This window comes from Chinchilla lanigera, unplaced genomic scaffold (genome assembly GCF_000276665.1).
Source record: "Chinchilla lanigera isolate Chin_1 unplaced genomic scaffold, ChiLan1.0 scaffold00054, whole genome shotgun sequence".
NCBI lineage: Eukaryota > Metazoa > Chordata > Mammalia > Rodentia > Chinchillidae > Chinchilla > Chinchilla lanigera.
In genome coordinates this window covers 8,437,895-8,454,316 of record NW_004955455.1, presented here as the reverse complement: position 1 = coordinate 8,454,316, position 16,422 = coordinate 8,437,895, and the positions used below count along the sequence as shown (strand labels likewise).

The window sequence follows — 16,422 nt, the reverse complement described above, 5'->3', positions numbered from 1 at the left end:
CAAAAAAAAAAAAAAAAAAAAAAAAAAAGAAAGCTAACTAGTCTCCTCTTTCAGCCTCTTCACTCCCAGTCCTCTCTGTTGAGTGAGAATAGTTATTCTGAGACCAAAATGGAGAGGCACTTGGCTTTCTGGGGCCTACCTTAATAATCATCAGACCTTTGGAAGTTAGGGAATGGCTCAAGGTCATAGCCCTATTTCTGTTCAGTAGCTCCTGGAACAGAATTGGATGAATGGCCCTGGGCTCTATTCAGAGAGGCAGGCTGGCCATAGCAACACAGACAGTGCCTCTGTATGATACCCATGAGCTGCCTTGGGAGAGCATCTGCAGTTGCTATGTATCACTCTTCTCCCAGTATCTGCAGGCGGTTAGATTTACTAAGCCAGAGTCGTAGAGCTGAGCAGACTCTATGAAATCCCCACATTCAGCATCTTCATTTGTTTGGTTGTTTTTGTTTTTTTGGTTTTTCTCTGGTACGGGAACCGAACTCACGACCTTGCGCTTGCCAGGCAGGCACTTTGCCACTGAGCTAAATCCCCAGCCCCAGCATCTTCATTTTTGCATTCTGAAAACCTGGATCCGAGAGGACTAAGGCTGGGGAAAGCCAGGAAGGCAGGCCTCAGTGTCCTAAGTTCTCAAGGGACCTTGGGAGAGATCAGAGATCCAAGAGCCCTGCAGGGCCTTGATGGTATTGATGGGAACCAGTATTTCAATTTTTTTTTTTAATCTTTTTGAGACATGGTCTCACAATGTAATTCAGGCTAGCTTTGAACTCATTATATAGCCGAGGCTGGCCTCAAATTCACAGTGAACCTCCTGCCTCAGGCTCCTGAGTGCTGGAATTAAAGGCATGCACCACCACGCCTGGCCCCTCATTCTTTTCAAAACTTAATGGAAAGTGAGTTTCTACCCTTGGCTGGTGATGATACATACACCAAGTAGCAATGAGGGGTCTGCACTCTTACGTGGCACAGGAGGGATTACTGTGGCCGCTCTTCTCTCATTGTGTTCATCAGCTCTAGTTGTTAATCATATAAAACTTGCCTTAGTGAGAAATGGACAAGCATGCTTTTAATAAATATGTACTATCCTAGATAGATAGAATGGGAAAAATAATGAAAGTGAGCCTTTGTAGGGCAAAGTTCACATGTCAACAGAGGAGTTAAGAGACCCAAAAAAGGAAAATAATTCCAGGTTGCATGTGGAATCAGCACCTGGCACCCCATCCACAGTGGCTGTCCCCCACAATGTGACTCTGGAGTAATAATTTCTAAAAAGTTAATGAGACCATGGGGTGCCTAAAACCTGTAGGACTAGCTTTCACTTCATGAGCAGCAATATACTTTCAGTATTTGGTATAAACAAACCAAAGCTATTGTTTGGGAAAGTAATGAGTTCTGTGGCAGTCTAGTGATCTCCAATAAGTGCTCTTTAGACTCTTGGGAAAAATTCCTTTGGTGTCCCTGGTTTGGATTTTGTTACTAAAGAAAGCAACACAGGGCATGGGGGAAATTATCCTGCATCTGTCTAAAATTAGAAGACCTTTTTGGTGTTTATTACATCGTAAAAATATCAAAGTCTGCTTCTTGAGATAAAAGAAGGTCAGAGAAGCTTTGTATTTCTGGAAAGTGCCAGAGATCCTTAGTCCAAAATAAAAATCACCACGAGCTTCTTGCTAAGCTCTGGAGGCTTCTTACTAAGCTCTGAGGGGCTCCCTTGCAGACATCTGGTCAGGCCCTTCGGAACGTGGTTCTTTTGTCAGGATGCATAGATGTAGACCAGATGTGCACTGCTGTTGAACTCTTGATGTCAGCAGAATGTATTTTATTAGTGCCAAAAGCTTGGCGCCTGGGGGCCAGCTGAAAAGGACCCTCTCCTTTCACATGGAGATATGACCTTCATAATGAGCTTTCTTGCTTTACTCATAGGTGGGAAACTACCTCCGTATGTTCCGAGGTTCTCTGTACAAGAGATACCCCTCGCTCTGGAGGCGACTAGCCACTGTGGAAGAGAGGAAGAAAATAGTTGCATCGTCACATGGTAAAAAAACAAAACCTAACACTAAGGGTGCGTCTTCACGAGGGTTTGTAAACCTGTTTCAAAACCACTCGCTTATGTCATGAAGATAAAACGTTTTCACTCCAGTGTCTTCACTGCAGCCTTGACCTTAGGCAGGGAGCGTCCCAGGGGTGGGGCCAGCCTTCGAGCACACATATGAGGCTCAGGTAAGAGCATGGCTCCGGGAGCCATTGGTGGTCCACTGTCAAGTATTTCCAGCTGGGCCGGTGGGCATGTGAGCGGGCCCCAGTAGGGATAGTAGCAGGTGCTGTGAAGACATGTTGGTCTCAAAACGTTTTAGGAATGCTGCGATGCTCTACCATCTGCCGTGGGCGTGTCTCCATAGTCATCCTCCATGCAGCTCTAGTGGTGGGTGGTGGCCCCAGCCCCCACTCCCCTCTTGGGCTTCCACTGCTTGCCTCTCAAAACATGTCCATCCCATAGCACTTCATGCCAGCAGCCAGTGTGCTAAGCTCATGTGCATGTCTGTTCCCCGTGGCCTGCTGTGTGCCTGGGGCTTGCTAGTGAGCGCCTGACACTAGTGAAACTAGCATGCTTTGGGTCATGGCAGCTCTGTGCAGGGCAGAGATGCTCTTTGGAGATTCCTGGGGCTTCTGTTAGGAGAAACTTTAAGGGAACATTTGGATATGGATGCAGTGTGCCTTTTGGCAGGTGGCAAAACTGCTTCCCACTTAGCAGAGGCGCCTTGGAGAGAGCTGCCCTGAGCCTAAGTGTCTGTGTGCGTGTGTGCGCACGCGCGTGCGTGTGCGCGTGTGCGTGCTTCACAGCCTATCCTGTTCGATATGTTTATAGGTGCTGCTGTGGTTTTGTCCACTGTGGGCAGACTAGGGGTTCTTTTAACGCAGGAGCCAGAGCTGCTTTTTTTCTGCTGCTATAACATTTCCACTCACTTGACTAAAACAGTTTCCTTTGTGTCCCCCTCTGCCCCAAGTGGAGCGCCGGTCACTAGCACAGTGACTTTCTAGCTTTACTTTCCCCTCTGCAAGTCCCTGGTGAAGTCTTGGTGATGCTTCTGCCTTGTGCTTTGGAGATACCTTCCCCATAACCAATTGATTCCTCCAGGAGAAGCCAGACTGGGCCCACAGACAGGTAACAGCTCTTGACCAAGAGAAGAGCTAGGGGTCAAGTTGCCATGAATCTGTCTTGTTTTCCTGATAGCACCGCCAGACTGGCTTGGGGACAGGAATTCCTGTTTGGTGTGAAGCAGCTCTTTCCAACTCTCTGGACTCTTGTTTTAAAAGAAAAGTACTCATCTTTCATTCCATCTCCCCACCTTGCTTCATGTTGTGGATTGCGGTGGTGTCTGACCTCTTCCCACTGCGGTACTCCGCTGGAGCTTCTTGAACCCTAGTGGGCTGTGCTGCAGCCTCTGGTGCTGCAGCTGCCCTAAGCATTTCCTCTGTCCCTAAGCCAGTGCTCTGGAGCACATTAGTCCAAGTCAGTCCCAAAGGAGGCTTTACTCAGTGGGACTTGTAAATAAAGTCCTCCATCCAGATTGCCCGTTTGGAAGAGGCATTCAGCAGTAGTAAGTTTGACACCTTGCTTTTCCCACTTCCTGCATGTGAGGACTTGATGTGCTATATCCAGTTGGCTGGCTGCTGTTTGCTACCACTCCCAGCAGGGTAACCGCAGTAGTGTCTCTCCACTTACAGATCATGGATATACCACCCTTGCCACCAGCGTGACTCTGTTAAAAGCCTCCGAGGTGGAAGAGATTCTTGACGGCAATGATGAGAAGTACAAGGCTGTGTCCATCAGCACAGAGCCCCCCACCTACCTCAGGTAATATGCTCCTGGCTCAGGTATGCTCTAGGGCACCATGGGATATCTCTCATACTCAAAAACAGCTTAGGGTGAAGCTGAACTATCTTTCAACACTACTCACTGTGCTCACTATCGTCTTAGCTGAGTTTGTACATTTCTTCTGTCTTTGGAATTCCTAAGAAACACAGAGCCAAATGTTGAATTCTGGAGAGCCATTAGGAATGCTCTGAAAGTAGAACTCATATGTCAGAAAAATTAGTGGCCCAAATAAAGTCACAAAAGAAACAAGCAGTGGATTTGAGTACATACAAATGTAAAACCTGTAAGAGTATTTACAGTGAGTGACAATTAAAAAGGCAAGTAATTACAAATTTCCTGTGCTGTCTTTGCCTATATACTCAGATTTATAAAAAACAAAACAAAACAAAACAAAACTTGGATATTCTAGTACAGTGGTGGCGAACCTATGGCATGCATGGCACAGTGGGATGTTTGTATCATCAGAAGCTTAAAGGTTTACCGTCATGGCTCTAGTAGGTTTGGTTTTTTGTTTGTTTGTTGTTTGCATGGTGCTGGGGATTGAATTCAGTGCCTCATGAGCACATGCTCTACCACTGAACTGCACTCCCAGTCCCTGGTACGTAAATAAGTAAAAGGATGATGCACATCTGGAAAATACAAGGGGAAAACAACAGGAAGAATGATTATTCTCATGTGTAATCTTATTTTTTTAGGGCCCTGTGCATGCTAAGTAGAAAGTGCTTTACCATTCACTCAAAAAACTAACAACATAGAGAACTGGGAAAAGTGGTAGAACTAGAAATAATTTAAAAATAAACTGGGTGTGATGATACATGCCTATAATCCTAGCAGTTGGAAGACTGAGGCAGGAGGATTGCAAGTTCGAGGATAATCTGAGCTACATAACAAGGCCCTGTCTCAGAACAAACAAATAGAAGAAAAAAGAATTTAAAAGAACAAAGTAAGTCAACTCATTACATGTACAGAGATGCTTTTTGGAGAGTTGTGAATAAAAATGGACACTATGGAGCCAATGAGTGTGCAGGCTTAGGGAAGGGCCAGATATTACAGGATGCGCCTACTTGAATGGACTAAGATGTTACCATATACATCATAATTACATAGTCTCTGCAGGACCCTGAGACGTGGCTCAACTGAGACATACAGAATACCAGATTGTACCTACTTACTCTGTGTTTCCAGCTGTCAAGAAAAAATGCATCTCTATGTACGAAAACCAGGGAGCACTAAGGGGGAAAATGGATTATTGTTCAGAGTGATGTGGTTGTGGAAAATCATTTCTTTCCAGATTTTCTGTCAACTTTGCTATTGGATTGTTTTTATGATTCCCCCAAGAAAGGTGGCATGCATCCAGCCTGGCCATTGTAGACGTGTGCTTGGCAGATTTTTGTTCCCCCAAGGGATGTGGTAAGAACATAAGGATGGCTAGACCTTCCTGGGAAGTCACAGAAGGAAATTATGCACATATGGACAGTACTTTTAAGTTTGCACATGTCAGCAGAGAACCTTTTATAGGTTGGTAAGTAATTTCTTGATGATCATGTCATATGAGGACCAGCTGAAGGAATAGAATTCTGTCGCCCTGGAGGTAGGATGACAGTTGTAGAGGGTAGCTGAGTTTTGAGCAAAGCAGCTTTGGCTGGCTGCCTGCTGTTCAGTCAGCCTGACAAGGGCTCTCTCAGGCTCCCTACTATATCACAGTTCAGGCAGAAGCTAGATGCCCCTTCTTGGAGTTCTTGGGAAGATCTTATGGTGAGGCCCGGGTTGGATTTCATGACTTGGATTCTCATATTCTGTGTATCACTGAGTATGTTACGTACACTTGCTATGTCTGTTATCTGTAGCATAATTTGCATTCTTTACTTGAGAAGGCTACCAGCTGAGGGACTGGCAGGGCAGCCTAGGCCTAAAAATGAGAGAGATTGCTCTCAAGACAGGCAGTTTTAAAGAAAGAGGGGTAGAGAAGCCTAGCACAAACTGTAGGAGGATATCCATCCCAGCTTCACTGGACTCATACCTGGAAGTTGTGAAGAACTCATATTCCCAGGCCCTCCTGCAGTGATGGCAAGTCACTCAATCTTGGTAGGCCATAGAAACTTGCTACTTAAAATTTTGCACTCTGAGTAAGCCATTTGTCAAGATAAGCTGAGATGGGGACCCTGGTCTTGCTTCCCAGCTCTTAGGCCCTGGGTGTGTGAATTCCACATTCCCCACATGTTCCAGGTCAAGGCTGATGATAAGATAGAGCAAGATCTGCAATGTAGGAGATTTGCTATACTCCTTGCCACTTGGGTACTATAGGTCCCTTCTTGCCCCCTGTCCTTGGTCCTGGACCTCAGTGTTGGATGTATAAATGACCCTAACTTTTGAAGAAAAGAGTTAAAAGAACCAAGGGTCCTATACCACTTGTGGAAAGAAGAAAGGCCTGCAACATGCTTCCGCCAGGTGCCTCCTTAGAGGGTGTTGTCCTGTAACTCATCACTTGCTGTGAACGGTGGTGGGCAGTACTTGCAGGAACTGTATGTACAGATGGTGGAAATATAAAGGTAAATGTTGTATATGGTCTTGCTATGGAAGACTAACACACATAGCACTATGGGATCCTAAGTGCTCCATCTGTCTAACCTGGCACTGGAGCCTCAGTGTAAAATAGTTCTGAGAATCTCCCAATAGTAAAAACAACCTGGAGTTCAGACAAGAGAGTGAGTCCTTCATAGGATGTAAGTTATTCAGATTACCCTGGGGGTCACTTCCTAGAAGATACTAATTCTTCTTATCTCTACTGTTCTGGAAGGTCAGAGCCCAGAAACCTTGCCAGTCTATCTTAGTATAGCCAGCACATTTAGTATAGCTAGTACCTGCCAGTAGTCCCAGTTACACAGGAGGCTAAAGTGGGAGGGTTGCTTGAATCCAGGAGTTCAGGGCCAGCCTGGCCAACAAAGTAAGAACCTTTCGACAACAACAGCATCATCATCATTATCATCATCATCATCATTATCATCGGAGTCTGATCAGATTTCTCCCTTCTACCCCTTTGGAGCCACCTGTTGGCTAGTTTCTTTTTAAGCAGGAACAAAATTTATTTGAAAAAGTAAAAGTGAAGAGTGAGTGAGAAACGGGCTCTGCAGAGTGAGCTTGGACCAAGTAAAAGAGGAAAAGGCGAGAAAAGAGAATACCCAGGAGAAAGCAGGGCGGGCTGTCATGAGGAAAGCCGTAGTAGCAAACACTTCTCAGCTTGTGAGCCCTTATGACCAGGGGCTCTTTATCTCGAGCCTCTAACCCCTTCCAGCACTGTCACCCCCACTGCTCCTGTGCTATCTTAAACACACTGAGAACCCTGATTCCATGTTGAAGGTTCTCCAGTGTTCACCCTACAGGGAAGCCTGCCTCTTTTGCCCCTTTGCCTAATCAGGAACATTACTTTATGGGGCCCATGCCTAGAACATAGTGCAGTATGCCATACCCAGGGGTTAGCAGCTAACTTGTGCCCTGGGTGGCGTCTAGCATCCTTTTGTGCCCTTTTCCTTGTCCAGATACCTCTAGGTGCCAATGAGAGCCTGGGGAGCAGAGCCCCACGGAGTCATGAGTGCACAGACATCCTCGCCAGGAGCCTATAGCCCTGCACAGTGTCCACTGAGCATGAGTAGGGGCCTGGGGGACAGACTTGGACTCCTAGTCTGACCAGGCTTTTTTGTGTGTGTGTCCCGCAGGGAACAGAAGGCAAAGAGGAACAGCCAGTGGGTCCCCACCCTGCCCAACAGTTCCCATCATCTGGATGCTGTGCCCTGTTCCACCACCATCAATAGGAACCGCATGGGCCGGGACAAGAAGAGAACCTTCCCCCTGTGGTGAGTTACGCTGCCACACTGGGCCCGCACACAGAGTCCACCTCCATCCTCCAAGGCCTTTTAGCTTTAGTCCTTGAAAAACTGTTTCTTCCAGCTTCCAAGATACTGTCCCTGGCTTTCCCTGGCCTCCTTGGCTCTCCCTGCTTTGATCTCTCACTTTTTTCTCCTCCCTTCCCCAGCACCTTAGTCAGGCAGCTGGGGGCACAGTCCCTGGACTTTTCTGTGCGCTCTGTTTCTCAGCAGCTGGTCATGGCCAATCTCAGGGTTTCACATGTCATGCTCTGCACTCCTACTGTGTCTGTTTCCTGTGGCTGCTGGGACAAACCACTGCAAAGTGGGCGGCTTAAAGCAGCACAAATTTGTTCCTTCGCATTTCTGAAAATCTGTTTTGCTGAGTCCAAATCAAGGTGTAGGCAGGGCCCTGTTTCCTTTAGGGAGCAAGTCTGATCCTTGCTTCTTCCAGCTCTGGTGGCTGTTATATTCCTTAGCTTGTGGCCACATCACTCTAGTCTCTGCCTCCATAATCACATGACCTCTTTCTTTCTGTCTGCGAAATCTCCCCGTGTTTCTGTCTTAAGAGGATACTGAGTCCGCTGCCATGGCGAATACCTTTCACTTAGCTACTGTGGAAGCTGAAGCAGGATGAACATAAGTTCAGGTCTAGCCCAGGGAACTTGGCAAGACTCTTTCTCAGAGTTAAAAATATGAAAAAAGGTCTGGGGATATAGCTCAGTGGTAGAACATTTGCCTAGCATGTGTGAGGCCCTGGCTTCATCTCAGAGGGCCCCCCGCCCCCGCTGCCAAGAAAAAAGACACTGTGATATAATATATGGCCCAGTTGGACACTCTCAGGCTCCTTCTCTTAGCCACATCTGCGTAGTCTCCTTTTTTGGGCCACATGAGGTAATGGCCACAGGTTTATGGGATTAAGACATAGATGTGTTTTGAGAGAACATTTTTCAGGCTCCACATTTGTATCTGCAGCCCAGACTCCCCATAGCTGCTACCCTCCCGTCTTCAGCCACACACTGCCTGCAGACTTCTCCATGTCGAAGCTTGGCATCCGTTCTTCCCCTTGCTCAGGCCAAGAGCCCGAACTCTTTCTCACCTCCTTCCTCTTTTTCATGCCACAAGTCCTACTTTCTCAGCCCTCCAAGTTCCTGGAACTGGGCCACCCTTGGCCAGCTCCCCATTGGGTCTCGCTGGGTGTTTGCACCCAGCTCATCTGCTTGCTGCGTTCTCAGCTCTGCGGCCAGCATGAGCGTCTTTGCCCAGGCAAATTGTCTAACTCCTGAGGGAATCCTCCAGACCCTGGTCACACTTGGAGCAGAGGCTGGGTTCTCTAGGCTGCCTTGCATGGTGCGGTTGCTTCTGCTGTGCTCTGCTCAGAAGCACTGGCCTCACTTCACTCCTGTCACACCATCCAGAGCTCCTCCCACACTGCACTGCTCACTCCCGCCTTCTGCAGGGCTCACCCCGTCCTCCCTCTGCCCCTTCTCCTTTCTCAGCCCTCTCTCCTTTACTTCCTTCTTTACCCCCATCCCTCCTTCCTTTGTTCCTTCTTTCTTCCTCCTTCCTTTTTTCCTTTCCTCCTACCACTGTCCCATCTCAGTTTAGCTGTCACTTCCCCTTTTTTGATAGCCGCTCCTGCCTCCAGCATTCCTGCCGCTTCCGGAGGAGCACTCATGGCGTGCCAAGTGTTTTCCTTCTCTCCATCTTCTGTGTCCCACGGATGCCTGAGGTTTCCTCTGCACCCTCTCACCAACCTGCCTGCTCCATCTCCGCCCTCTGTCTTCCTGAAATACAGTGTTTCCTTGCTCAGAATCTTGGGTCTCCCTCTGGGAAGGAGCCTGCTTCCAAAGCCTGAGATGGAGAACTGTCAGCACTTCGTCATCTCCTGGCTTTGCAGATTCTCCGGGAGCTCCCCCATATGATCGCTCCACCTTCAGCAGTCTGTTAGCTGCTCCCTTGGCAGTTCCTCTGTTTTCCTGCCTCCTGGCCTTTGTGTGGCTGTTCCTCTGCTGGAAGTGCCCTTCTCCTTTCTCAGTTTTCTGTGACAGTCCTGCTCACTTTAGCCGTGAGTCTCCCGTTGAAGTACGTCTAGGTCTTGTTCCACTGCCTAGGTCTGCAGCTTTTTGTCCCTTCCTTGTGTGTCCATGAAGCATACAGTTCTGCTCTATTACAGCATTTGCTGTACATACGCTGTTGCTTGTCATTTACGGCCCCTACCGCCTGAGTTAGACTGTGGCTTTGCGACCTCACCTGATCTCATCTGTGTGGCTTCAGCGGTAGGTGAGAAGTCCTTCTAGGAAGTGCTCTTTCCCCTCCAGCCACATTTATAATGATGTGAGGTACAGAGGGAAGTTGAAACTCATATTCCTCCTGCCCTAGACAAAGGGACCCATGGTGCCTTGGCTGACTGTTGCTGCTATTTCATTTCAGCTTTGATGACCATGACCCAGCTGTGATTCACGAGAATGCATCTCAGCCTGAGGTGTTGGTGCCCATCCGGCTGGACATGGAGATCGATGGGCAGAAGCTGCGGGATGCTTTTACCTGGAACATGAATGGTATGTGGATGATTGGTCTCAGCTGGGCCTTATATGTGGATAGCCTCTTTTCTTCCAGCTGTCTGTCAGACAGATCTGGATGTGACATTCAAGGTAGAGTAGCATGGTTCTTAGGTATGGACTCCAGATTCATCCTGGTTCTGCTGCTATTCCCTGTTCCTCATGGCCTGGGCAGATGTCTTAATCCATTTTCTGTTGTTCTAACAGAATATCTGAGACTGGGTAATTTATAAAGAAGTTCATTTTGACTTATTATTCTGGAGGCTGGAATGTCCATGATCAGGTGGTCACATCTGGTCAGTTTCTAGTGAGGACTTTAAGTTGCTATAACTCAGGGAAGTACAGGTAGGCATGTGTGAAAGGGACAAAACACGGACCAGAGTTGCTTTATAAGAGCTTGCTCTCATAGTGACTAACCTAGACGGGTTTGCGAGAGGGAGGGGGAACTCACATGAGAAAAACATGCGTCCTTTCATGGGGGCTCCACCCCCATGAGCCAAGCTCCTTCCAGTAGGGCCCACCTCCCAACCTTACTGTACTGGGGGCCAGGTCTCAGCATAAATTTTTGTGGGGACAAACCACAGCAGCTTGAGAACTCCAGGTTCCCTCCTCCCCAGGTGAAGCTGGGTGGCTCAAGAGACTGGGCGTGGCCGGCTGCTGGTCCACATGATTATGGCAGTGAAGCTTCTCAGACCTGTTCAGCTGCCTGGCCCATCCACACTTCCCCTTCGTCTGTGCCCACCACCCTCCTGCACGAGGAGCCTAAGGACAGGACTTGTGTGCCTAAGTCCTGGGCACATGCCAGCTCTTCTGGCCTTCTGCTGCCTTAACTTCCTCAGTGCAAATGCAGAGAGAAAGCTTAGAAGATTATATGCCCCAGAGCGTTTACAATGCTTCTCCAATCTGAGGAGGATTTTGTGTGTGTTTATTTTCTTTATTGATTTTCTAAGCCTGTTAGACTTGTTTTTATGGTGCTGGGGCTTATGCCAGGGCCTCTAGCATGTAAGGTGAGCACTCTGTTCCTTCCTTTCTTTCTCCCACTCTCCCCCTCCCTCTCTGTCTCCCACTCTCCCCCTCTCCTGCTAGTCTGTCTGTCAGGGTTTTTTTTGTTTTGTTTTGTTTCGTTTTTGTCTTTTTGAGACAGGGTCTTGCAGTGCGGTTCAGGCTGGCCTTGAGCTCACTTTGTAGCCTAGGCTGGTCTTGAACTTGCAAAGATCCTCCTGCCTCAGCCTCCCGAGTGCTAGGCTTACAGATGTCTGCAGCCACACCCGGCCATACTTATAGTCAAACAAAAAAAAGTTATTAGCATTTTTTAAATCACCAAAATCTTCAATATTTACAGTTTAAATGTAGTTGTAACTACAGAGTAGGTCTTGGGGTGTTGGGTTTTTTTAATGCCACTTAGAAGTATCTTCCTTATTTCTTCAGCCTTCATCATTGGTGTAGCATTTTCTGTTGTTTCAGTTCCTTACTTTGCTAAAACTCTTGCTAAAACTTGACAGCAGATAATGTATTACTTGCAGTATTTTTCTCCCAGAACGTGTTCGAGGTGTCTGAAGGGTGTGGCCGGAGAGGTTCCTGTAGGTTTGTTGAGTAGAGCGGTGGAAGATGCAGTGAAGTGGTACCACCTCAACTCGGGGACAGGGCCGCACATGGATATTGGGCCACCTCCAGTGCTAAGCATCATCACTCGTTACCGTTGCTGAGTTGCGCACTTACTCTGCTGCCTTCTGTTGTGGTTATTTCTCTCTCTCCCTCTCTCTCTCTCTCTCTCTCTCTCTCCCCCCCACCCCACTTCCTTTCTCTCTCCCACTCTCCCCCTCTCTCTCTGTCTCCCACTCTCCCCCTCTCCTTCGCTCCCTCTGCCCCTCCCTCTCCCTCCCCTTCTCTCTCCCTCTCCACTCTCTCCCTCCCTGTCTTTCTCCCTTTCTCCACCTCTTTCTCTCTCCCTCTCTCCCACCTCCCATTCTCTCCTCTTCCCCTCTCTCTCCCTGTCTCTTCCTCTCCCTCACTCTCCCTCCTCCCCTTCCTCTCCTTGTCTCTCCCTCCCCCCTACCCCTCTCTCCCCTTCTCCCTTTCTCCTCCTTTCCCTCCTCTCTTTCCCTTTCCCTCCCTCTCCCTCTCTCCCTTTCTTCTCTGTCCCTCTCTCTTCCTCTCTCTCCCCAACTCCTTGACGTCAAGGACCTTGTTTTTTTATTACTTAACCATAGAATTTAGTTGTCCAAATTTAATCAATATACATATCATCTTGTTATTTATTTTGGTGGTGTTTGAGATAGGCTCTCAGTGTGTACTTCATCCTGGCCTTGAACTCACTGTGTAGCCTAGGCTGGCCTCAAACTCATATCAGTGCTCCTCCCTCAGCCTCTTGAGTGCTGGGATTACAGGCGTGGGCCACACCACGCCCGGGATGTCTTGTTATTTTTCTTTTAACAACATATAGGAAGCTTTTACTATGTATTTATACCCACATCCTATTCCAGAAAGGATGTAAGACGGGAGACTAAATTAAATGAAAAAGAAATAGGGAATGCTGAGTGAAAAAGAAAACGAAGCTGGGCAGCGTGGAAAGAGACCAGTGCCCTGGTTCGTACTTAGTTTGCATTGGGTGTGCGTTGCTGGGAGGGAGGAATGACTCTCAGTTTTTTAGAACCAGGCAGAGATGCTTGATGGTTGGTTTTACAGTTCAAAGCCATGGTCAAGAATTGTATTAGCCTGTGGCTCAAAAGAGGTAGAATTATATATAGTTCCTAAATCTGAGCCAGCCTTTCCCGATGGTCCTCGTGAAGAGAACAGGGAGTGACATAACGAAGACCAGCGTCCATCCGTGACTCCACCATGAGTTTCAGTCCTGAGTTTCCTCGTAGGAATCCTCATGTAAAATACTATCTCTAGCCAGGCATGGTGGCACACACCTGTATTCCCAGCACTCGAGAGGCTGAGGCAGGAGGGTTACCACAAGTTTGAGGCCAGCCTGGGCTCTACATAGTGAGAGTTTGTCTCAAAAAAAAAAAAAAAAAAAAAAAAAAAAACTCCACTCAATGTAATTTATGTAAATACATAGAAGAACAAAACCATATTCTGCAAATTTTTCTTCAGCCCTCACTGGTGGGTAAAAGTAACAAAATGGCCGGTGTAGCCGGGTGTGGTGGCGTACCCCTGTTGTAGTCCCAGCACCCAGGAGACTGAGGCGAGAGGATAGCCTCGAGTTCAAGGCCAGCCTGAACTGCATAGTGAGACCCTGTCTCAAAAGACAGTGTAGGGTAAAGGACGTGGCTGAGTGTTAGAGCACTTGCCTAGATGTGTTAGCCCGAGTTCAGTCCCCGGTGCTACTGAAAAACAATCGAAAAACACCCAAAATTGATTTATGTTCTTTTCACATTTGTTTACTTTGAAATTATGAAGCAAAAACAGAACTGAAGAGAAATAAACAAATCCATAGTTATACTAGGAACTTCAACACCCTTCTCTCAGCACCTCATAAAAACTAGAAAGAAAATCAGCAAGATGATAAAAGAAATTGAAAACAAAAACAACCAGCAGCATCTAGCACTTACAGAACACTTCAGCACAGCTGAGTATGCATTCTTTTCTAGGGCCCATGGAAATGTACCATATAAACTGTATGTTGTAAAACACCCTCAACAAATGGAAGAGAATTGAAGGTAGACAGAAAGTATTTTCCAACCCCAACGCACTCAAATACTCACAGACTAAATAAAGACACTTTAAATAATTTATGGTTCAAAGAGGAAGTCTGAAGGGGAATTTAAAATATGCAAGGACTTGAAGGAAAATACAACTTTCTCAAAATGTGTGGAATACAGTTAAACTAGTGTCATGAAGATTGTGTCTAGCCTGTACATTAGAAAATGCGAAAAGCTTCAAAAATCTAGAAAATTAATGAGACATGGCTGGTATTTTGGAAGGTCAATAAAATTGACAGCCTCTAGTGAGACTGACAGAAATACATGACTACAAACCGTGGGTATCAAAAAGAATGGAATACTACAAACAACTCTACACACGTAAATTCGACAGCTTGTACAAAAGTGATCATTCTTTACAAAGCACAAAGTACCGTACCTCACCCAGTATCAAACCAGATACATAACTGGAATTGCTGTACACCTTTTTTTTTCTTTAATGCAGTGCTAAGGATCAAACTCGGGGACTTGTGTGTAGTAGGCAAGCACTCTAGCATTGAGCTATATTGAGCTGTATATCCCCAGCCATGCCCAGTACTATTAAGGAAATAGAATGTACAACTTAAAATCTTTCAAAAAAGCTGGCAAAGTAGCATGTGCCTATAATCTCAGCACTCTGGGTGGCTGAAGCAGGAAGATCACAGATTCAAGTCCACCGTGGGAGCTTAGTAACCTAGCAAGATCCTGTCTCAATGTAAGACTTCTTTAAAGGGCTGGGAATGTAGCTCAGTAGAAAGGCCCTGGGTTCAATTCCCAGTGCCCCACCCCCCAAAATGTATAATTTAGCTCAAAATTTCTGGAGGGTCAGGAGCATAGCCCCTGCTCATACTCAGCACAGATGGGGGCCTCACAGTGGATGAAATTATAATGGCGGAAGTGCTTGTAAAAGAGAACGCATGGCAAGGCAGGAAGCCAGAGACCAGGGAGAGGCCAGTATTGCTCTTATGTAACAAGTCTCTCTTGAGAGAACTAACTCACTCAGTGAGATTAGCACTGACTCCAAGGGAAGGACTCCAATTGACCTAAACGTTTTCCACTAGGCCCTGGATTGAACCCAGGACCTTGCACGTGCTAGATAAGCGTACTGCCACTGAGCCTCATCCCAGACTCCCCAGGCTGGCTTGAACTTGTGACTTGTGATCCTCTTGCCTCAGATATTCCTGTAACTCAAATACTTGGGATTATAGTAGGCCCCACCTCTTTTTTTCCAGTACTAGGAATTGAACCCAGGGATTTGTGCATACTGGGCAAGTGCTCTACCTCTGAGCTACACTCCAGCCTCCTTTTTCTTTCTTTCTTTCTTTCTCTCTCTCTTTTTCTCTCTTTCTCTCTTCCTTTTTTTTTTTTTTTTTGAGATAGTCTCTAAGTTGCCCACACTGGGCTTGAATTCGTGGTCCTCCTGCCTCAGCCTCCCAGAATACTAGGGTTACAGTATGTACCACCACAGCTAGATAAACCTCATTTTGCTTTGTTTTTTGTTTGAGATAGGGTCTCACCACGTAGCACAGGCTGATCTCAAACTCACAGCAGTCTTTCTGCTTCAGCTTCCTGAGTGCTTGGATTACAGGAGTGTAGCACCACACCTGGCTGGGTAAACCTCTTTTCTTTGTACTTTCCCAGCTTCTGTTGTTTTATTATTGCAATGGAGCATGGACTAATACAGTTTCCATTTATAATTACTCAGTAATAAAAGGAATATATGAGTGTAAACCTAACAAAAATGTATATGACTTTTATGCCAAAAACTAAAAGCATCGGTGAAAGTTTTTAAAAATCGAAATAAATAGACATACCATGTTCATTGATCAAAAGACTCAAGATGTCATTTCACACTAAATTGATATACAAGTTTAATATAATTGCTATGAATGCCCTAGCAAGAGTTTTATATAGACATAATTACTCTAAATTTATAGTGCAAGACAAAGAAACTAAAATGGCTAAATACATTTTCAAAAGACTAGTGTAAGAAATCGTTCTACCTCAAGGCTTACTACATAGCTCCAGTAAGCCTTGTGGCATGGGCAAAATAACAGACATATGTCAGTGGAACAGACTTGAGATTCCAGAGAAGTCCATACAAATAAGCCCTATGGATTTTTAACAAAGGCAGAGATGGATTTAATTTAGTGGAGCAAAGATAGCCCTTTATAAACAAAGTGATACTGGAGCCACGGAATAGGTGAAGACAAAGTAATGACCTAAACCCCATACAAAAATTCACCCTCAAAGGATGATAGACTTAAATATAAAATACAAAACTTTTGGGAAACAAATTGAAAATCTTGGATACTTCAGGCTAAACAAAGACAGCAACAGCCTAGTCTATAAGAAGAATGACTGAAAACTGATCTCTATCAATACTTTACAAAAGATCCCATTAGAAGGATGAGAGGACAAGCTTCAGAGTACAA

The 16,422-nt window shown here is 46.3% G+C and overlaps 1 protein-coding gene across 3 annotated transcripts in view; it reads left to right on the top strand.

Moving 5' to 3' along the window:
* The window catches only part of Smarcb1 (SWI/SNF related, matrix associated, actin dependent regulator of chromatin, subfamily b, member 1), a 36,843-nt gene that overhangs the window by 2,789 nt on the left and 17,632 nt on the right, over nt 1-16,422 (top strand). For 2 of the 3 annotated variants that reach the window (XM_005396418.2, XM_013520440.1), the window contains exons 2-5: nt 1,927-2,065; nt 3,730-3,859; nt 7,594-7,731; nt 10,174-10,301. In XM_005396418.2, the coding sequence (XP_005396475.1) occupies nt 1,927-2,065; nt 3,730-3,859; nt 7,594-7,731; nt 10,174-10,301 (535 nt within the window). The remainder of the gene's footprint in view (nt 1-1,926; nt 2,066-3,729; nt 3,860-7,593; nt 7,732-10,173; nt 10,302-16,422) is intronic. The other variant, XM_005396419.2, reaches the window with a different exon arrangement.